The 22,886-nt window shown below is 40.1% G+C and overlaps 3 protein-coding genes across 3 annotated transcripts; 2 read left to right on the top strand and 1 right to left on the bottom strand.

Moving 5' to 3' along the window:
* Positions 1-2,712: 2,712 nt before the first annotated feature.
* GCK72_000272 (uncharacterized protein) lies at positions 2,713-7,117 on the top strand (the record flags this gene model as incomplete). Its single annotated transcript, XM_003092485.2, has 4 exons — positions 2,713-2,886; positions 4,945-5,449; positions 5,821-5,902; positions 6,799-7,117. 4 exons carry the CDS (start codon positions 2,713-2,715, stop codon positions 7,115-7,117), a joined length of 1,080 nt encoding a protein of 359 aa, XP_003092533.2.
* Positions 7,118-8,456: 1,339 nt separating this feature from the next.
* On the bottom strand, positions 8,457-11,466 carry GCK72_000271 (uncharacterized protein; the record flags this gene model as incomplete). Its single annotated transcript, XM_053722378.1, has 3 exons — positions 8,457-8,576; positions 9,429-9,881; positions 11,293-11,466. 3 exons carry the CDS (start codon positions 11,464-11,466, stop codon positions 8,457-8,459), a joined length of 747 nt encoding a protein of 248 aa, XP_053591023.1.
* Positions 11,467-22,288: 10,822 nt separating this feature from the next.
* On the top strand, positions 22,289-22,809 carry GCK72_000270 (uncharacterized protein; the record flags this gene model as incomplete). The annotated part of the gene is made up of 2 exons (XM_053722377.1): positions 22,289-22,336; positions 22,624-22,809. 2 exons carry the CDS (start codon positions 22,289-22,291, stop codon positions 22,807-22,809), a joined length of 234 nt encoding a protein of 77 aa, XP_053591022.1.
* Between the last annotated feature and the right edge of the window lie 77 nt (positions 22,810-22,886).

The following is a 22,886-nucleotide window of genomic DNA, read 5'->3' as shown; positions in this document are numbered from 1 at the left end:
TCCAGTGATATATATCTTAACCTGTAACTCCATCTTGACTCGGGATCCTTCCCAAGTCAGCCAATCTTTTTTTCTCTAAAACATCCCCCAATACAATATAGGTTCTGACTAGAACACCACGTCAATCTCCGCATAATTCAATATCCCCTTCTTCTCCGTATCCCCCTTTTCCTTGTTTCCTTCCTTTCCCATTCATCTCCATCCCTTTTTCTTCTTCTTCTTTCTCTCGAGTGTCCCCCTCTCCTTTCAGACCAACAACCAATTTTCTCCCGTCTTCTTTTTATGTTAGGAGAGAACAATGGTCCCCCCGTTTCGAAAAGAGCACTCTCTGTGCTCAAAATGTTTCTCTGAAAAAAAAAACGAAAATTGGATAAACTTTGAACATTGACGTTTTGTCACTCTACCGTAGGCGCCTCGAGGCGCCAAATAGGATTATTTTATTGAAGAAAAAGGGGGATTAGGATTAGGGGAGAAGATGAATAAGTGAATAAGAGGCAATGATTATTCAATGAGTCATTGGCTGGAAGTGAAGGGGTAGTGGCCTAGGAATTTTTCTAGGCCACCACTTCGGTGAAGCTCAGGATCTTGGGAGTCGCTACTCAGTCAATCGAAAAGCAGAAAATTATGTTTCGGTGGAGAATTTCGATTTCCAGTAGAGAAAGTTTAGCCATGACCATGAAACCGTGTCACAAGACTCTACGTATCAATTTACAACTTTAGTTAGCAGGATGAGTCGCTGCTCAGCCAACTTGGGTAAAATGTTCACGTTTTCAAGATATTTCGTTGTTTTCACAGCGTATCTTATCACAATTCTGATCGTCTTGGTGAGTCGCTACTCAGCAGATTTCATCCTAACATTAAAGACTCTGTAGATCAAATATTTTTTTTTTGAGAATTTATGAGCAGCATGTCCACGTTCTGAGCACGTGTACATGTTCTTCCGGCTCATTGAGCCCCCTTTTCCAGGAAAACTGAAAAGCAAGAAGAAATGAAAAGTGTATGAGGAAAAGAGAACTCTATGAACCAACCGGAGTTTGAATTTGGAGGGAAAAACACAAAAAAAAAAACGGAAATGGGAGAGAAATGAGTCAGAACTGGAAGTGACAGTGGTTTTCAAAAGACACATAGACAGAGACCACAAAAAGTTCTCACACAAATCTCGTATGCAGACTGAAAAACAACTCACTTCAGACAGACGACGGGCGGTATTTGATGCTCGGGAGAATTATTAATTTGAACAAAATTATTATAAGGCTCTGATACTTTGAACACGACGGACTCTTTTATTTCTGGGATTTCGGATAACATTTTTTTTTTAAAGTTTTTGATTTCTTAAACCCGGAACCCGGGTTAAAGCATTTTCATTGAAAAAGTGCCGTTTTAAGGCTGAAAAAGCCTGAAAATGCACTTTTCTCCCCTCGGAATGAGTCTATGCCCATAATCATTATATGATGATGTCTGAATTGCGAATTTTTAGGTTTCCCCTTCTAAAATCGCATTTTTCATAGTTTCAGACCAAAAAAAATCGGCTGAAAATAAGATTCTTACCCTAAAAATAAGACTAGGCATATTTTTAAGTTTTAATTTTTAAATTAGTTTTAAACTCTTGAAAAATGACCTGGTCTTGCATATTTAAAAAATCAGTTCGCTATTCCAGATTCCGTGTTCAAAATTGGCTGAGCAGCGACTCAAATGATACAGAATGTAAAATCGAGCTGACTTATAATTTAGAAAATTCAGAAACGGCGCTCCACTGAAACTGGTTGTCCAGTGGAGCACGTTTGCTTCCTAAGATATAATTTTTAAATGGTATTTTTGCATTATGGTGACAAATCGTCCTGAAAACGAAGGTACGCCAGCGGATTTCGAAAATTCCGGAAAATGCCTCATTTACGATCAAACAGCCTACGGTAAGCGTACCTCAGGAAAGCGCCAAAGGTGCACCAGCCCGTTTTTTTCAAAAAATTTAGTCTACGCGGGTTTTTTCATTAAAAAAGTCGATTTTTATGACAATTAAAAAAGTTAAGTTCCTCCCAAAACGCGCCAACGTCGCCCCAGCCGCATCCAAGCGTAAGAAAAATGACAAAAGTCCATACTTGTCAAGGCCCTCTTGGCGCCAAAACCTAAAATTCAAATTTTTTCGAATTTTTTGAAATTTTTTCGCGAAAAAGTCAAGTTTTCGACTATCATTCAGAATTTTATGAAATTCTATAAACCCCATCAAGATTGTTCACATTTTCGGTGAAAAATAGAGAAATGATTTTTTTTTAATTTTGAAAAAAATTGGGCTTCAAAATGTCTGGGGTCTTCGCTCGAGCCAAAACCCTTCTCGTTCAAAAAAAAAGAAGAACTCCTGCCCCAGACTATGACACATCCCCCATTCTCCAAGTAAGTCCCCCTCTAGTCTTCTACTTCCCCCTCCTCTATTTATGACAATGATCACTTTTTTTTCTTTTTTTCCAAAAAAATGATTTTCTCTGAAAATGAGAGTCTGAAAATGAGTCGAAGAGTTCCACACAGAGCAATATCACATTATTATAATCAATTTCTTCTAAAAAATGTGTCTCTGCGCCTCTCTCTCTCTCTAAAAAAGAGCCCCGTGAGCCGCCGCGCGCGGCTCCTCCCCCCCCCCCCCCCCCGTCTGCGTCTCTCTCCTCTCCATCTCTCATCGATTCATGAATTCAGAAGACGTCGGCTCATTCTACACGGGCGATGCGGTCGTCCTCCATCGCTTGCCTCGTGGCAGCGACGTGTCTTTTTTCGGTTTCCGTCGGCGCCCTTCCCATCGAATATTTCTACGGTGAAGACGGACAACTTCAACAACAGGAGGAGCCTATTGAGGAGACTGAAGACAACGCCGACAACTTTCAACAGGATCGTGAAATTGTGAGTTGAAAGGGAGGGCTGAAAATTTTGAAAATTTTAAAAAAATCTAGTTTTTTACGTTTTACGTTTTTCGAACATTTTTTGTGCCAGATTCATCAGATAAACGTAAAAATCCTTGACTTTTTTGGCACCGTTGTGCGACGGAGCAAACTTTTTGCGCTAAAAAAATCGGAATAAAAATTTTTAAGGTTTTTCGCCCTAAGAACGGTGAAAAATTTCTGGCACACCATTGCCGCGACCTAGTCCGTTAAAGTCATCGAGATTCAGAATGAAACGCGCCGACGGCGCCCCAGATGTTTTGCATTTTTTGAGGTTCTTTTAGAAAACGCGTCGAAGGTACGCCAGCGGAACTTTTTTCCGGAAAATTCACTGTCAAAACAGCCTAGCGCCAAAGGTGCACCAGATGTGTTTTTTTTTGAAAATTTATTTTTCTAGGGCTTCAGGAAAAAAAACTCCCAAAAAACTTGAAATAACAAAACATTTTAAAACGCGTCACAGGTGCGCCAGACATGCTTTAAATCTGGAGGCTCCTCCCAAAACGCGCCGACGTCACCCCAGCCTCCCCAAAAATTCAATTATCTGCAAACCCGGAAACTCATTAACTTTTGTTTATGCATGACTTTCGGCGTGCTACACTGAAGCCAAGAGCGCCGAAGGCGCGCCAGACCCGTAAAAACATTTGCAAAGAAATAAAGTCACGAGATATCCGGGCTGAAAATGTAATTATAGCGTGATACTGGGTGTGTGTAGGTGTGCGACAGGTGCAAGTGCGCTCTAATGATAACTTTTTCGGGTATATGATATGATGTCATTAGAGCGCACTTTCTGAGTCATGAAAATTTTTGAAAATTTTGAAAACTCTTGACGTCAGATGGGTTCATCCATTATTTAGTATTCCTGACTCAAAAAATTTTTTCCCGTTTTTCTGGGAATTTACTATTAACGGAACTTTTTTTGTCAATGGGACGAAAGCGGGGTGTCTAGGACGTTTCGAAACCGATGGCACTTGGCAACTTTGAAATTTCGACACTAAATTTTTAAAAAGTGATTTTTCGCGAAATTTCAATTTTCCATTTTTGTCATGGTTTCGAACTGTCCGGTTCTGAAACGTCCCGTTGCCAAATGTCTCAGTTTCAAAACGTCTGTTTAGCCGAAAAAAAGGGGAAAAATGTGCCCTCCGGCTCATCGCGTCCCCTCTTGAAAAAAAGTGACGTCATACCCTTCTAGTGTGCGCCTCTCCCCCTCTTCTTCTTCTTTTTCGTATTTTTTATTTGTCTAGTAGTGCTCCACATCTTCTTTTCGAATACAAGGATAAAAAGACCCCAAAAACGTAAAAACAAAAAAAAACAAAAAATTTGGCACCAGGTGGGAATTGAACCCCTGACCACCCACGCCGGCCAAAATCGTAACCACCTGCGCCACGGGGGACAGCAAGAAAGTAGAGGTGCGGGGAGTAGATATGCGCGGTGTTTTTTGGATTTTCGCGGGCAGGGATTATGGAAATTTGAGTCGAAATTTTTTTGAAATTAAAAAAATATATATAATGGGAAGCGCGTAGGAGTAGTAGATCATTTCATTATAATAAGAGGGAGTCTTCTCAATGTCATCTCCATTTAGAGAGAAGGAGCCACATATCTCATTTCGAATTCCATAGGGAGCTCATTAGTGGTCTTCTGGTGATGGTGGTGTTTTTCTTCGCAAAAAGAGAGAAAAAAAGGGGAAAAATGAGAGAAAGACACCGGAAATTGGTTTTGAGTCAGAGCAAAAAAGGAAAAAAACTGGGAAAAAGGAAGAAAGAGGAGCGGGGATTGAACCCTGGACCCTCCGCGTGTCAGGCAAAAGCGGTGGCATTGCGCCACGCGGTCGCATGGTGAAAAGGGAGCGGAGGGTGGTGATAAAGGTGATCGCGCTAGCGGGGGTGTCACCGGAGAGGATGGTGAAGGGAGAGACGCAGAGAAGCAGACTGTCTGATTTCTCTGCGTCCTCCAAGGGGGTTTTTATCGATTCTAGGCTAGATTTTGGTGATTTTTTCAATTTTCTCAACGGTATTAATTGCAGGTCGCCCTATTCGACCCATCCAAGCCAATCGGTCAAGTCAGTGGCCTTGCCATCAACAAAAACGGACACATCGTCGCTTTCCACCGTTCCGGACGTGTTTGGGATGAGAAGAGCTTCAATTCGGATGAGACGTTCAACAAAGACTTGGGACCAATCAATAATCACACTTTCGCAATTATCGATCGCGAGAAGAAGGTTGTCGATGAGTTCGGCGCCGGCATGTTCTACATGCCACATGGATTGACAATTGATTCGAATGGAGACTATTGGGTGACTGATGTCGGATCCCATCAAGTACACAAAATAGATGCAAAGACCCAAAAGATTGTGATGAGTTTGGGAGAGAAGTTGGTGCCCGGTGAGGATCAGACTCACTTCTGTAAGCCAACTGATGTGGCGGTCGCTAAGAATGGACACATTTTCGTTGCTGACGGTTACTGTAATAGTCGCATTTTGAAGTTCGACTCGAAGGGACGCTTGATGGCACAAATCAATGCGGCTATTGGTAAGCGGAGCGGTCGCGCGCCGCGTATCACTGCGATTTTGCATAAAAGGAGGCGGCGCGGTCGCGTCGCGTTTTTTGCGGTCTTTCAGAAGAAGAACGAGGTTTACACTGCTTTAGCAATGAAAAAAGACATTTTCACTTAAAAGACACCCGTTCTAAAAAATACAAAAACGTTTTTTTTTTTGAAAATTTTCAAAAAAAATTGTGCAGCGTTGCGGTCGCGTCGCGTGTTTTTGGGCTTCACACCAAAAACCAAATGGAAATCAATTACTTTAAGCACTTTGGCCGATTAAGCTAATCGAATAAGCTAAATAACATCCGGATTCCTTGATCCAAAAAATCGTAGATCAAAAAAATTCCATTTTTTTCAGAAGACGGTCAACCATCGGAATTCGCCATCCCCCACTCCTTGGCTCTCATCGAGGATATGAATATTGTCTGTGTTGCTGATAGGTTAGTTTCACTTTCGAAATTCTAGATTTCACTAAAATCGACGTAACTCGTTTGTTTCTGCTTTCATTTTGAATTTATTCAGATTTTCAGATTCTCCATGACGAGAGCTTTCAGAAAAGTACCCACAAGCCTAGGTTCCGAGCGCTTCGGGTCTCGACACGAAAATTACGGGTTACTGTAGTTTTCGTGGCGGGACCCAATTTAATCAGAACCTAGCCTTGTGGGTACTTTTCTGAGAGCTTTTGACGCGCTGAAAACGATTCTAAACTCAATTTTATGCAAAAACCCGTGATTTGAAAAACAAATTGGAAAAAAAAATTTTCGAGAAAAAATTTCTCGAAAATTTCAGTTTTTCTAGTTTTTGACATTACAGTAGTATTTGTCTCATTGAGTGCTTTCAGAAAAGTACCCACAAGCCTAGGTTCCGAGCGATTCGGGTCTCGAGACGAAAATCACGGGTTACTGTAGTTTTCGTGGCGGGACGCAATTTAATCAGAATATAGTCTTGTGGGTACTTTTCTGAAAGCTCCTGGCGCGCTGAAAACGATTCTAGACTCAATTTTACGCAAAAACCCGTGATTTGATAAAAAAATTGGAAAAAAAAAATTTCGAGTAAAAATTTCCCGAAAATTTCAGTTTTTCTAGTTTTAGACATTACAGTAGTATTCGCCTCATCGAGTGCTTTCAGAAAAGTACCCACAAGCCTAGGTTCCGAGCGATTCGGGTCTCGACACGAAAGTCACGGGTTACTGTAGTTTTCGTCGCGGGACCCGATTTAATCAGAATATAGTCTTGTGGGTACTTTTCTGAAAGCTCTCGATGCGCTGAAAACGATTCTGGACTCAGTTTTTCCAAAACCGTCTTTGGAGAAAAAAAATTCAAAAAAAAAATTCCAGAGAAAACCAACGTGTCCAATGCTTCTCGGCGGGTCTCTCCGAAGGCGATCGTACTCTTCCAACCGGTATCCCAATCACCTCGGCCACCGACATCGGCCGCGTCTTCGCCATCCGTGAGCGTGAACACTATCTCATCGGTGTGACGGGTAAATCAGAAGACGTCGAGGCTCAAATGTTCTCGATCAATATGAAGACCGGAAAGACCGAAACGTTCGCCAAGGGACTTCGTGACACTCATGCGTTGGCCGTCGCCGCCGACGGTGTCATGTACGTCTCGCAGTTGGAGCCAAGCCGAATTCTTGAAGTTCGTCTTTTGTAAAATTCTTCTGATTCCTTTTCCTTTTCCTTCCCACAATTCCCCCCACTTGTCGTTGCTTAAAAAGAGAGAAAAATGAATGTTTATGTTAATTTTGTTTGAATTCTTCCGTGCCGCGTTGCGTGTGCGTCGCGGTGCGACTAATTTTCGTAAAATTTGAATTTGGCGCCGTGCAAACCGTTGTGCGACGGAGCGCGTTGTGATTTTCAGTAGTTTTGCGGAAAACGAGGCGTCGCGGTCCCGTTAGACTCGTTTTCTGTCTAAAATAAGCATTTAAAAGTCAGTTTTAGTGAAAATAGGCTATTCGCAATTTTTCAATTAAAAAATTTGAACGCGAAGCGGTCGCGTCGCGTGTCTTTGCAATTTTTCTCGAAAAAATCCTAATGCGGAGCGGTCGCGGCGCGTACGTCTGCAAAAAACGCAAAAAAAGTTTTTTTTAATTTGGTGATGCGTTGCGGTCGCGTCGCGTGTCTTTGCAATTTTCATTGTAAAACCCCTTTTTTCTGTCATTTTGAACGTCTATAAGCATATTTTCAGCAAATTTCATGTTTTTCCGAATGCGGAGCGGTCGCGTCGCGTGTCTTTTCAATTTTCCTCGAAAAAACCCTATTTTCAGCCATTTTGAACATATAAAAGCATATTTTCATGTTTTTCTGAATGCGGAGCGGTCGCGGTGCGTGTGACGAACAAAACGCAAAAAACTTTTTTCTGAAAAATTTGGAGATGCGTTGCGGTCGCGTCGCGTGTTTATGGAATTCACATTCTGTGCGATAGAGCGCGTTTCCGATTTGAAAACGTTTAAATTTAAATGTTCAGTTTTTTCGCGACATGGAATTGTGGGCGGAGCTTAAACTGCAAGCCTCCAAAATCGAGTCTCAATGGGTTTATTATAACACTTTTCGGACATTTCTTGCTTCTTTCAATAATAAAAATGAAATATTTCGAATGATACAAATCACCCGGGGGAAGGAATCTAACAAATCTTAAATTATGTGATGAGAGAGAAAGAAATCAAGAGAGAAATATACATGGACGGGGCCGGTTTGACAAGTTTCAGGGATGGAGAGAGAGAGAACGGGGCAACATCATGGTAGTACAATAAGGGAAGATATGCAAGTGCGCTCCAGCGCGAAAAATGAAATTTCTCGTTCGATAGAGCGCGCTTGCACTCCTTTCAAGTGGTGTGATACAGGGATATTTCCAGAGAGTTTTTGGTATTTTTTGCAATCGGTAACTCGTCAAAATTGGTGGATTTTTTTGGGATTTATGGGGGGTGTTTCAGCTAGTCATGGATAAAATATCAAAAGAAAAGAAGAGATGTATATGTATATGAAATGAGTGTTTAAGCCTGTGTGAGAGGTTGAACGTCGGTTGGAAGACGTGAGTACGGTGGTGGACGTGTGAAGTCGACGGCGAACGCGACAGATGTCGATTGAAGTTGTTGGCCGATGGCTTCGGCGACCTGGAAAACAAAAAATAATCGATTTTTCAAAAAATTCGAGATTTTTGTCATTGGAGCGCATTTGTGAAACGCGATTTGGAAAAATACAGAAAAGGGGGCGGAGCCTTATACGCAAATATGGTTTTTCAGCAAATAGGCTCCGCCTCTTTTTTGTTAAATTCAGACTTTCAATTGCAAAAATGCAAAAAGGGGCGGAGCCTAATACTACAAAATTGCTACACATTTTTGCACAATTAGGCTCCGCCCCCTTTCTGGATCTTTCTGAAAATTGGTTCGTTTTCCGAGTGAAATGGGAGAAAGGGGGAGGGGGGCGGAGCTTGATTGAGGAGAAAAAATATTCAGAATTCAGCTCCGCCCATTTTCAAAATTGCACAATTGCAAGAATAGGGCTCCGCCCCCTTTCTGGAATTCACGTTTTTCATTGTGAAATGGACAAAAAGGGGCGGAGCTGGATTGTGGAGAAAAAATTCAGAATTAAGCTCCGCCCCTTTTCACACCATTTATTCCATATCAAGCTCCACCCCCTTTCTGGAATTTACGTTTTTCATTGTGAAATGGGCAAAAAGGGAGCGGAACTTGATGGTGGAGAAAAATATATTCAGAATTAAGCCCCGCCCCCTTTTAACACCATTTATTCCATATCAAGCTCCGCCCCCTTTCTGGAATTCACGTTTTTCATTGTGAAATGGGCAAAAAGAAGCGGAGCCTATTAGGTAAGACGAATTTTCAGAATTAGGCGCCGCATATATTAAGCTCCGCCCCTTTTTCCAAAAACTGGCTCCATAATGCAACAGAGACTCCGCCTCCCGTTTCCAGTTAAGCTCCGCCCCTTTTTCCAGCGACAAAACTCACATTCTTATCACCGTAGAACGAGTAGCACTTGCAGACGACCTTCATACACCAGACATGAACGAGCACACCGGTGAAATGGACCAAAATCGCCGACGCCGGATTCTCGGAATTCAGATTCTGATAGGATTTCGTGTCGACAAAGTTGATAATGTCAAGTGATATTTGGAAGATAGCCAAGAAGAGGGCGATGGCGGCGAACGCGATGTACGGTACGAGAAGTGATCGACGGGCGGTTCGGATGCCGTGAAGCATCATGAGAACGAGACCGAGTTGAAGAGTGAGAGCCGAGAGAAGTGAGGATACGTAGCGAGCCATGTAGTAGTTGATTGACCACTCTTTCGTTCCTTCTGATGCTGAATCTTCGACTTTTAGAGCGGATGTGTAGGCGAACAGAAGGGACACAGAGAAGAGGGCGATCACGAATAGTTGAGTCATTCCAATGTATTTTGTCGCCTGGAAATCAAGAAAATGAGGAGTTTTCAAAGTTTTTTTTCTAAAAAATGCCGCATAACTGGCTTCTGATTTCTTGAGGACAAACTGTGCTCCATAGGCTCCGCCCCTCTTTTCCGAATTTTCAAAATCGCATTTTACAATTGCGCTCTAATGACAAATTTTCGGGTATTTGAGAGACGTTTTAAAACTTTTCGGAACCAAAATTCAGTTAATTTCAGATTTTCAGCTGCAAAAATACAAAAAAGGGGCAGAGCCAAACATTGCAAAATTTTTACATATTTTTTCACAATTAGGCTCCGCCCCCTTTCTGGACCTTTCCGAAAAAAAATTTGCGTTGTTTGTGCGACGCTTTTTTCGGAGTTTTTATGGGAATTCGGGTTTTCAGGACATTTGGACACCGACACTTTTCAAGAAAAAGTGACAATTTTCAAGGGGATTTCGGTGGAGCGCCGTTGTAAGAACTGAGCCGAGATAATATGGATTTTTTTGGGTTTTTGAGAGCATTTGGAAAACGGGACGTTTCAAAACTGAGACTTTTCGCAACCAAGACGTTTCGAAGCTGGAGATTTCCAAATGTCCCCGGTTTCGAAACGTCTCAGTTTCAAGATGTCCGGTTTCGGTGGTGTCGAAATGTCCCGGTTCTCAAATGGGTTTGTGAGAGCATTTGGAAATCGGGACGTTTCGAAACTAAGACTGTTCGGAACCGAAACCACTTTTTTCTCCGGTTTGTGAAGGTTTGAGACCGGGACATTTCGAAACCGAGTCATTTGAAAACCCGGACGTTTTGAAACCGTGATGTTCTGAAACTGTGACATATCAAAACCCTGGTCTTCTTAATAGGAGACACTTCGGAACCGAGACGTCTAAAAACTAGGCTTCTTCGAAACCGAGACACTTCGAAACTGGAGAATTTGAGGTTCCGATTGGTTTGGTTTGGAAACGTCCCAGTTTCAAGATGTCCGCTTTTGCTATAAATCTTGGTTTCGAAATGTGCCGGTTCTCAAATGACATGCTTGCGAAGTGTCTAGTATTAAGAATATCAGGATTTTGACATGTCAGAGTTCCGGATAATCACGGTTTCAAATGATCCGGGTTTCGAAATGACTCAGTTTCGAAATTACCTGAGACGTTCTGAAACCAGGGACGTGTCGAAACCGCGATTTTCACCATTTTGAACATTTGTTCGGTGGAGCGCACTTTCTTTTTCCGGGCTACTTTCATGCCGCTAGAGCGAACTTGCTCCATCTCAATCGCAGTTCTTTTTTCTTACGTTTTTTCCCCCAAAAACTCTCAAATTACTCTCTGAAATCGAATCCCCTCTTTGCAATGAATTCCAATGAATATTTATAAGTAAATCCGTCCGCTCTCTTCTCTCCAATTGACGTCGTCAGAATCATGAATCCTCCCTTACCTTGGTGACATGAAGTTGTCCACACGCGACACGATATTTCGGCGCATTGCAGTCCCAAATCGCGTCGACACGAAACTTTCCACCGCCGCCGTTCGTCGCTCCGTTGATTCCGTTACTGCGCGCCTCCTCGGGGCTCTCGTAACGCGCCGACGAAAATACTGCTGATTTGAGCATCTGGAATTATAGATGAATGGGAAATGATAGGTATAGTGGGTAGAGACGGATAAGAAGAAGAAGAGAATCGAGAGAAACTGAGAATGAGGAAATGCGCTCTATGGAACAGGAAGTTCAAATATTTTAAATCACGAGAGTATCAATGTTCAGTGGAGCGCACTTGCATTATGATATGAATTCTTATGATGAACTTGCAAGTCCGTTCATCACTAAGTTCTTGGCACTGTGCCGAAATCCCCATTTTTGTATCATTTTTCAAAAATTTTCCAAACTTTCTCGAAAAATTTGAATTTTCTGTAAAAAACACAATAGAGCGCTCTTGCAGTGTCGGATTTAATCGAATATTGAAATCACGTCCATGTCGCTGCGCCGCCATTAGAACTCGATACAAGTCCTAATCGGCACTAACACAAATTGTTAGAATTTCGATTCGACAGAGCCCGTTTACTCTCTTCTATCATTATGCGAGTGCGCTCTATTGAGCAGGAAATTCAAAATTTTGAAATCTTGAGAGTGTCAATGTTCATTGGAGCGCACTTGCATAATGATAGAATTCTAATAACTCGTGTTCTTGCCGATTAGTTAGACGTCATATTCGACCAAAATTTCAATTTTCGTGTAAATCCCGTTTTACAGGCGTAAATCGACTCCATACATTAAATATGAAGAAAAATAGGTTTTTGAACAGAAAACCATCGTTTTGAGGTCTAAATCTGCCTTAAAATAACGGAAACTGAGAAAATGCTATTTTGGGTGTCGATTTACGGTCGTAAAACTACACGAAATAGGAAATTTCCCGTAAATCCGATTCATTTAATCTTCTAGAACGGTGCCAAGTCCTACGGTAACCAACCAACAAAAAAATCGATCGTACAAATAAAATGTATCAATAAATTGAAGGCGAAGGGGGGAACGTTTTGGGTAGTGTCTTTTGCTGTAACTTTTTGGGGGGGTACAATGAAGCAACTAGAAGACGTCGTCCTCGGCATCAAAAGTCACCCAGAATGTGTGTAAAAAGCGAAAAGCGACACGAAGACGTCGAGAAAGAGACCGTTGTTGGACACTGACGACCAGGCGAGAGTGTGAGGAAATTTCGAAAATGATGATGATAACACGAGGAGAGAGACGAAATATGGAAACGAAGATGGTCAGAGGAGGAGGAGGACAGGTAGACGGCGACGAGGAGGAAAAGGATGGCAGAGAAGAAGAGGAGTGTGTGTGTGAAATGACGTGATTGTCACATGAATAGCCAATAGGTTATTGTTTATTGTGACAGGTAGGAAACGTCGCTCTAATGGACTCTCTTTTTTTGGGAAGGACAGTTTTTTGGCATTGTGCCAAGTGGGAAATGGTGAGTTCGTTTTTTGAGTATCTAGGCCACCAGGAGGTTTCTAGGCCACCGGGAATCATTAGGATCGAGGTACAGTAGCCTAACCCATAGGAAATCACCAGATCCTGGATCCTATGGGTTACTGTAGTTCTGGTTCCTGGATCGTGTAACTTGGATCAAAACTACAGTAACGCATAAGATCCAGGATCTAGGATTTCGGTTCAGAACTACAGTAACCCTATTCTACAATACCCATAATCGAAATTCCCTAGATTCAGGACCTTGTGGGTTACATCTAGGATCGCCTAGGATCAAAACTACAGTAACCCATAAGATCCAGGATCTAGAATTTTTGTTCAGAACTACAGTGTTCCCAAATTCTGGCGAAATGCCGGAAAATAGGCTTCTAGCGTTGTGCCAAAACAAGGTAAATCCACGAAAATCCACAATTTCAGATAAGAATTGAGAAAAACACGATTTTTTCTCAAAAGTCCGTGTTTTTTTCTCCAAAATTGAAGAAAATTTCAAATAACACGATGGCAAGCAAATGCTGAAATTTGATCTACCAATTTGTTTATGGAAAATTCTTGGCACAATGCCAAAACCCTCAGCTCCTAGAATTTATTTGAAAATATGTCCAGTAGAGCGAGTTTTCATAATGGAAAACCAAATTTTTGACTGGAAAAGTGGAATTTCAGACAAAAACTGGGCTGTTCGGCTTAAAATTCAGTATATTGAGTTAGATACTCATCTCACAACAGTAATGGCTGGAAATACTGAAATTTTTGATGATCCAGACTGAAATTGTGATGAAAGATGTCGAAAACCGGATATTTGGAGCCGAAAACTGATTTTGGCTCAAAAATAACGATTTTCAGTGTCAAAAATCGCTTAAAAACCTATTACGGACTATTTTAGTTCGAAAATGACGGTTTTCACTGAAAATTTTTTAATTTTCAGCGTCAAGAATCACAATTCCAAATGAATTTCCAAATGAATTCACCCAACACTAGATGTGGCTGAAAATTGTCAGATTTCATCTTTTCAGAGCCAAAACCAATGAAAATCGACTTTCAGGGTAAAAATCGTTGATTCTGAGCTTGAAAAAGGGCTCAAAAACGACCAATTTTCCAAACGAAAACTATATCGATTTCAAATCGTATTCCAAATCACATTGACGTAATCAAACAGGCGGAAACCACGCAAGCGGGGGGCCTCAATTCGGAATGTTACATGCTTCAATGCGTTCTCTTCGTTTTCCTGTCTCCACACACACACAATTTTCCGGAGAGAAAAAGAGGTCTTCTCTCTCTCTCACGTCACACTTGAAAAGGACTTGTGATGCTTTGTCTCTTTTCTCTCTCGTGTGCTCTTGTTAGGGGGCAGGAAAAAGGACGCAGAGGAGTGAGCATTGTTTGGTTAGGACCCCCTTTTCCGGCTCATTAATTGTGCAACGGAAAGGGGTGAATTATGAATTCTGAGAAAGGAAATCTCCAGAATTATTTCATGACTAACCAAATTGTTGTTTTCGAATTCTGAAGCTGATCACACGCCTACTGTAGGCGTCGCCCACAATTCCATCTGGAATTATAGCCTATAGTCTATAAGAAGAATCACGAGAGGCTTCTCAGGGGATCAGAATCATACCGAAAACAACTATAATCATCTAGATGTGTCTAGACAAAAAGTGATCGGCAAAAGTACATCTTAGTCGATTTACGCGCGTAAATCGACACCATACATCAAAATTGAAGAAAAATAGGTTTTGAGGTCAAAAAATGTAATTTTTGGATCAAAATTATCGATTTCTGACTAAAAACCTGTCATTTCCAGTCGAATTGACGGAAACTGTGGGAATAATCAAATTTTGATGTCGATTTACGCTCGTAAAACTACACGTCGATTTGCGGGGGTCGTGTAAATCGACACAAGATGATGAAGGGAGAATTTACTGAATACAGTATGCCGAACCGTTTTTGTGTAGATTTACGGGCGTAAATCTACAAATGACGATTTACATGGTAAGATTCGATTTACGGGCGTAAATCGACACCGCCTTCAGAATTTTCTGTTTTCAAAAATTTCACGGTTGGATAGCTGAAGACGTGCGGATTCAGAATCTGTTTTCAGATTTTCAGAATTTGCTTTCCAAATGAAATTTTTTTGACAAAATATGAAAAAAAAAACCAATTCAGAACATGAAACACGGAACAGAAGTTGTATAGCGGTCGGTGACTAAACAGGAGGAAAAAACGAATCGAAAAGGGAGAAAAAAGGGCGACCGACTGACAAGAAAAGGGCGGGAGGAAACACTACTTTTTCGGGTAGCCGCAGAAAAAAGAAGAGTGCGGAAATAGTTCGGTTCCGGGAAGAACGTTTTGAAACTAATTAGAAAATTCAATGATTTAGAGATTTAGAGAGGTAAAATTGTGGGTTTTTGGGCTGAAAATGTGATTTTTGAGACTAAATAATCCATTTTCTAAGCTCAGAAACAAGTTTTGGGCAGTTTTTGACGCTGAAAACCTCGAAAACGTCATTTTTAACGCCAGAATAGCAAGTTTTGAAGTTCAAAATCGGCGGTCGGGGAATGGAAATCAATTTCAGGAATCGGAAATGCCTATGACGTCAGATTTCACCTTGCTGAAGTTGATTTTCAGCTAAAAATCACCTTATTTTGGTCTTAAAATATGGTATTTTCCACGTTTCAGCATCAGAAATCGCTCAAAAGTTGTTTTTGAGCTTGAAAATGGATTATTTTGGCTCAAAAACCACATTTTCAGCTCGAAAACGCAGTTTTTCGAGAAAATGTCGAAAAACGAAGCTTCCGTCACATGGTTTCAGAAAAAAAAAAACTCAGTTTCTAAACGTCATAACGGTTCTAAAACCGTGGTTTTTTAAAACGTCCTGACTCAGAATCGTCTAGTTTCGAAACTTTTCCGTTTCAGACAAAAATAAGACGAATTCTTCCTGTCGATTTACGGGGGTTCGCGTAAATCGACACAAGATAATGAAATCAGGCGGGAAATGACTGAATACAGTATGACGAACCATTTTTGTAAGTATTTACGGGTGTAAATCTACAAAACGGTAAATGGCGACCTACATGCTGAGACAATCTTTTTCGATTTACGAGCATAAATCGAAACCGCCTTCAGAGAACCAATTTTTGACGAAATGTCATAAAATCGGCTACTCTTTTGAGGAGAACTTTGAAATTTTCCAAAAATCGAAAAATCTTGTTGCTATGAGAGATTCTTCTCTCGAGACTGCTCGACGTCACCATAAGCACAGAGATAGAAATCGAAACTAACAAGGAGCTTAAGGCTGAGAGCAGCCAGTAGGCGGGGTGACATGCCTTTGAGCCGCCGGCCATTTATCAAACGACGTCTTCCCAACGTCTTCTTCTTCTTCCTTTTCTAAAATGCCACCGGCCCCCTCCTGGGCCCTTCTCAATTTGCATTTTGATTACTTTTTCCTTCGTTTTTTTAAAGGGGTACCTTTTGATTAGCGCGTGGGAAGATACTGATGAGGAGGGGGCAAAAATAGACACAAAACCAGAGAGAATTTGTTTGTGGAATGATGGGAAGAGCCGGGAGCACAATACCATCGGGATGGGGGCTCAGCAAATAAGACGGCGACGAGAAACAGCGGGGAGCGGGGCGCTGCTCTCTGAGAGCAAAAAGAGACGAAAAAACAGTGGGAAATAATATTTTGATGGTGTTTTCAGTTGGTGCCAAGGAATGGGACGTTTTAAAACCGGGACACTTGAAAACTAGGATAAATGACATTTCGCAACTGTTCAGCGTCACTGTTGCGAAATGTCACAGTTGCGAAACGTCGCGGAGCCGAAACAATGTCACTTTGAAACGCAAAATCTCTCAGTTTTCTCAAAATTCGGTTCCGAAACGGATCTTTCACGAGTTGAGACGTTTTAAAACGTTTGAAAACTAAAACCAGAAAATGGTTTCGAAATGTCCCAGTTTCGCGGATATTTGGTTTCGAAACGTCCAGACACCGTCGAATCATCTTATTTGACAATTTTTCCGACGAAAAAGCTCAAACCTAAGCAATTTTCTGGAGTTTCAGCTGTAAAAAACCGGAAATTCGGGAATTTCTGGTTCAAAAAACGTCCAGAAAACTGAATTATGAGACATTTTCAGAGAAAACCTATTGATTGTCTTATCCACGAGGACTACACGGAGATGTTGTCATTGGAGCAAACTTGCTGAGGTCCTTAACTAGCAAAACCGGGAAACAACTTCCGGAAATTCATATTTCAAAGTGTTTCTACTACGATTTTCCGATTCCAGGTGTCAAAAGTGACACTTTTTACGAAAATGCGAATCAAAAAAGGTCACATTTTCGCAACGCAACAAAAAGAAGTGTGAAATTGTATTTTCAAATCGAATCGACGCGAAAAAAAAGAGTCATATCGAGAAGAATCGACGAACTTTGTGTGAAGAGAGAGAGAGGCGTAAGAGGGCAAAGAACAAACAGTCATAAACTGTTGATAAGCGATCGGTTTCTCTATTTTTCGATATGATTTATCGGAAGTCGTGATGACAGAGGTGTCAAATGATGTACAATGTTGCAACATAGGCTGAAACTGGGATTTTCCAGAGTATTGCGGTAGATCAGGGAGCGTGGTCGGAGTAGAGACATCTAGATATTACCTCGGCACAGTTCTTACAACAGTGCTCCACCGGAAACGAGAGAGTATCGGTGAGAGAGACGCTGAGTTTTTTCTCGTGCTGACACAGATTTTCACAGTTTTTACATATTCTCGCATTTCTTCATATCAATTTACAGATAATACTTTGAGAATAGGTCAAAAACTGTGAAAATCTGTGTCAGCACGAGAAAAAACTCTGCGTCTCTCTCGCCGATACTCTCTTGTTTGCGGTAGAGCGCAGTTGTAAGAAGCTTGCCGTGTTAATATTAGCTTCTCGGCGGATTCTGAGCAAACACGCTCTATCGAACAGTTCGTTGTTATCAGTAGATCAAATCTTGCCGAGAGGAATAAGGCTTGACAATTGAGCGGTAGAGCGCAATTCCCTGAACCGCGGTAGATCATTCAACAGAAAACTACGATTCCGAGGAATTCAAACGCGCTCTGTTGAGAATCGAGACAAAAAGTTCAGAAACGGCAGATTTTCAGATTTTCAGTCAAAACCAGGCTTGTTCAAAACCGGAAATCGGAAATTCCGATTTTTCCGACTTTTTTCGGAAAATTTTTCCGACGGAAAATTTTCCGATTTTTTTTTTCGGAAAATTTTCCGAATGGAAATTTTCCGAATTGGTTTTTCGGAAAATTTTCGGAAATAGTCGGAAAATTTTCCGGAAAAAAACGGAAAATTAGATTTTTCGAGGTACTGAAAAAAAAGCAAAACATTTGGTTGATGGGTTTGACCATCAGAATAGCGGGCCTGACAATTAATATGTTGTTTTTATTGTTTACTCTCGATAATATCATTGATATTTCAATTATACTCCTTGATTTCAGGCCCGAATAAGTCGTCTTCGTCATTTTCCGAAATTTTCCGAATTTTCCGGTTTTTCCGAAAAATAAATTCGGAAAAAATTTCGGATATCCGATTTTCCGAAAAAGAAAATCGGAAAAAAAATTCCGTTTCCGATTTTCCGAAAAGTTTTTTCCGAACAAGCCTGGTCAAAACCACAAGATAGATCAGAGTTCGGGCAAATCTTAACGGAATCTTCTGGAAATTGCGAATTTTTCGACTAAAACTGAATTCGAACGGTCTGAAGTTCACAAATGTCTAGAACTAAGACTAGCCTTAGGATTCAGACGATTTCAAGACAACCAAGACGGGAAATGTGAAAAATCGGTAGGTTTCAGCTGAAAATTGAGTTAATTTATGCGATTTTTAGCGAAAACTTCCGTCTAGATCAAATCTAGAGGTCTTCAAATACAATAAATAATAAATATTGTATTTGAAGACCTCTAAATTTGATCTAGAAGGAAGTTTTCGCTAAGAATCGCATAAATTGACTCAATTTTCGGCTGAAACCTACCGATTTTTTACATTTCCTGTCTTGACCGGCTTGAAATCGTCTGAATCCTAGATTTCGTCTAAAACCGTCGATTCTGATCTAGGATTTAGGCCTAAAACTTAGGTTGATTTAGGACCAAAACTACTCTAAACCTTCAAAAACCGTCAAATTTCTCAGAAAAAAAGCGAAAGGAGGGTAGAGCGCGAGACATTTGGAACTCTAACATCTGACTTCTCTCTGCGTCTCTCCTATCTCTCTATCTCATTCACGTGTTTTTCTAGTAAACACAAAGTAACACGACAGGAGGGGGACTCAATTCTGACTTTTTTGGATTCTGCGATCTCAAAAAAAGGCGTCATGGACTGGAATTTCCAGCCTGGAAATGAATGACGTATAGGGTCTGGAACTCAACAATACAAAAACTATTCAATAGGCACACGGTGCTCAACGGGTGGCGGCTTCTTCATTTTCGTTTGTTTAGTACTGTAGAGAGAGAGACGTCTATTGACTGCTTTTTGGTTAAGCATAGCGGGTTGGGGAAAAGTGGAAACCGGCGGGGAGAGCACATACACAACACAAAAAATGGTTTTTTGACGCTTTTTGTGTGTCGTTTTGCCTGCTTTGCGGTTCAGAGAGACAACACAATGTGTTCTTCTTTTCCTCTACTTTTCCACATATTCCACGTATTTTATGAGTTTGAGAAGGAACGCGCTGACGGCGCGCCAGCTTTGTGATCGTTTAGATAGAGATTATCTCGTGATTTTCTCAAGATTATAAGATTTTTTGAGCGGATATCCGAGAAAAACAGGATTAGGATTAGGAAATCATAAAAACAAGGACTTTTTGGTTAGAAATTGATGAGTTTGAATAGGATTTTTGCGATTTTTCAAGATTTCTGGCTGAAAACTTGCAGAAAACTGACTGAAACCTTCGAAAACCCGTTAATTGTGAGAGAAGCGGTCAGAAATACAGATATCAATACTAAGTTTGACCAGAATGTAGAAAAACTGATTAGAAGCTCGAAAAATCACTGAGAACAACCTAATTTTCGTGTGAATTTCGAAAATTTACACCAAGAAGATTGAATTTCAGCAGACTTGTTTGAAAACCGCAACTATTGCATTTTTTGAGAAAAAAATCAAAAATTTAAGAACAAATTTGACCAATTTAGCTCTTAAAACGTTATTTTTCAGTTTGGAAGTTGAAAACTCTATTCTTGATAAACTGAAATTATGAAAATAGGCTCAAAACACATAAAAAGGAGAAAAATCTTAAATTTCAACGATTTAGGTCAAAATCTAGACGAAATATCCCAAATAATATAAAGAAAACTCAAAAATTTCGTGTTCATAAGGCTAAAAATAAAAAAAAATCGCTTTTTAAATCGGTTTTCCGGTCAAAACTCTAAAGTTTGCTTAAAATGTAGAAAAACCCCAAAATTATAAAAAGAAAACTCAAAAATTTCGTTTTCAACGTGCTAAAAATGAAAAATTCGCACTTTAAATTAGGTTTCCAGTCGAAATTCTCTCCCCCCTTGGTAAAACTGACCATAAACTACAAAATCATCATCTTCTTCCCACTGAATCGCATATCTTTTCAATGAATCACGGGAAATTCGCAATTATCCCAAGTTTTGTTGCAAAAAAAACCCAATTAATTCTCGTCTACTCACGAATTGATAAGATAAGGCAGTGATTGTTAGTCATAGAGAACACAAGAAGTACCAAACTACAAAAGTGGAAATCTATCAGGGAGATCCAACTTCTCACCCTTTTTTTCTTAAAAAATCCAAAAAAAAGCGAAAAATTCCCAAAAATCCGGAATTTCACGAGAAAAACTGCGAAAAAATCCGTTTTTCTCAAAAAAAAACAGCGAAGAAATCTCCAAAAAAGTTCGCCAGAAATGAAGGCGTTCGGATGCGACGCGGTCACGCGTCGCGGCTCTTCTTCTCATCTCTCTTCTTTCTTTCCTCAGTCGTCGTCGTCGTCCCCTTTTCTTCTCCTGTTTTCCACCAAATGTTTGCCAAAAGACAGAGAGAGAGAGAGAGAGTTGAAGAGGCGGAAATGGGTGCGCGATTAGTCACTTCGTGGGGCAACGCGACCCCCCCTCTCGCCCCTCCAAACGACGAATTCTACGACGACATCGCGTGTCACGCTTTCATTATATTTGAGTTAGTTTCAAACTTTCGCCCCGCTTTTCTTCACTATTTTTAAATCGAATTTTTATTGAAAACTGAGGAAAAATCGTTAAAAACGACGAGAAATATGGTTTTCGCTTATTGCTCATTTTTTATAGCGGAGCTATCTCGTTTTTATTGAATTATTGGCATTTAAAGCGTCGGAATATCAATATGAATGAAAAAATCGATGAAAATTGAAATGTCTCTAATTTTCTGAGGATTTCTTTGTTAAAATTGAAGGTTTTAGTGTTTTAATAAGATTTAGAGTGAAATTTGATAGAAAAAATGATAAAAAACGGAAAAAAAACAAGTAAAAATGACGAAAATTAGCGCAAAAACTAAAAGAATCTACAGTAAGAATTAAAGGCGCAGAGCCATTTTTATTAGATGGGTCTCGCAGCGAAAATGTAAATATTAACTTTTTAATGCTATTTTTGTTTGGAATTGAGAGATTTTCCGCTGAAAATTTTGGTTTTCTGTTTGAAAATTTAATATTTGCAGTATTTACTAAGGTTTTTGATATTTCCTTAGCGATTTTTCATACGAATTGAATGCTGTTCCTTTTCAAAGCATTGCGAGTAGTGAATTAAAAAAATTTTAATGTAAAACTACTAAAAATTCAATTTTCGATCGAGTTTTGAGCAAAAATCCCTAAAGAATAAAGGGAAAATCAGAGAAAATAATCAAAATGCATCTACAGTAACATTTAAAGGTGCATATACAAATTTTGTGAACAGGTCTCGCCACGATTTTGTTATTTAGTGAGTTTTAAGCTCTTAAAACACATTTTCTGGTTTGAAAATTTTAGAAAAAAAACTAAATCTATCTTTTATCTGTTTCTTTCTAAAATTTCGGTTGTTTAATATGAATTTATCTGAAAATTTACTAAAACTCTCAGAATTCAACGATGGGGTACTGTATCAAAGGCGCATGGTCCGATTTTTTGCAGCGTCCCGCCACGAATCGCATTTCTCTTTTTTTTTCTCATTTGTTCGCATAAAATATGTTCAAAATTCCCGAATTCCTTATCGTTTTCTTCCAATTTTTCTTTTTCTCGTTCCAAACAAAAAATTCACATTATCTCTATTCAAAATCGGTGTCGTTTTCTTTCTTATTCTTTCCCCGTCTTCCTCCCCCATAAAACATGTTTTTCGCCGCCCATCTCCTCTCTAAATCAATGATTTCTCGCATATCTAGTGACACGTGGTTCTTATATTGAAGACTATTTCGAACTTAAAATGTCTTATTTTTATTTTTTCAAAAAAAATTTTTTTTCACAAAATTTTTTTTCAGAAAAAAAAATGCCCAGCATCCCAGGACACCAGCGTAATGTGTCACAAGGACAACATGTAAGTCTACTACTGTAGAGTAGATCAAAAGTGTGTATTGGTGCGGTCTCGAAGCGAAAACAATGAATAATGAGTCAAGATTTTTTTGTAGGGAGACAGGCCACAAAAAAACTACAAAAAACAACACAAAAAGAGAAAAATCTGAAAGAAAAACAGCACATTTTTCATTCTCTTACACACCCCAAAACGCTCAGAAATTCATAGAAAAATTTTTGGAAAAAAATTTTTTTTTCGATTTTTTGGGTCAAAATTTTTTTTTTCAATTTTTTCCAAAATACACTTTCTAGCTTATAATCGATCGCGGAGCCGATTCTGACGAAGAAGACGTCGATAAAATGGCTGGAAAAACGGTGGCAAGCGACACGCGGATTTCAATGGAAAATGACGATGCACCATATGGGAATGGTGGTGTCTATCCGGGTAGTAGCCCACCGTTCAGTCCGAGTCGACCGCAGGATAATAAATCGACGTAAGTGAGACGTTTTAGAGGAATTTAGAGTGAAAATTTGAAAGTTTTGAGAATTTTTGGTCTAGAATGTCTTTTTTTTCA

This window comes from Caenorhabditis remanei, chromosome I (genome assembly GCF_010183535.1).
Source record: "Caenorhabditis remanei strain PX506 chromosome I, whole genome shotgun sequence".
NCBI lineage: Eukaryota > Metazoa > Nematoda > Chromadorea > Rhabditida > Rhabditidae > Caenorhabditis > Caenorhabditis remanei.
This window is presented reverse-complemented; position numbering and strand designations above follow the sequence as displayed.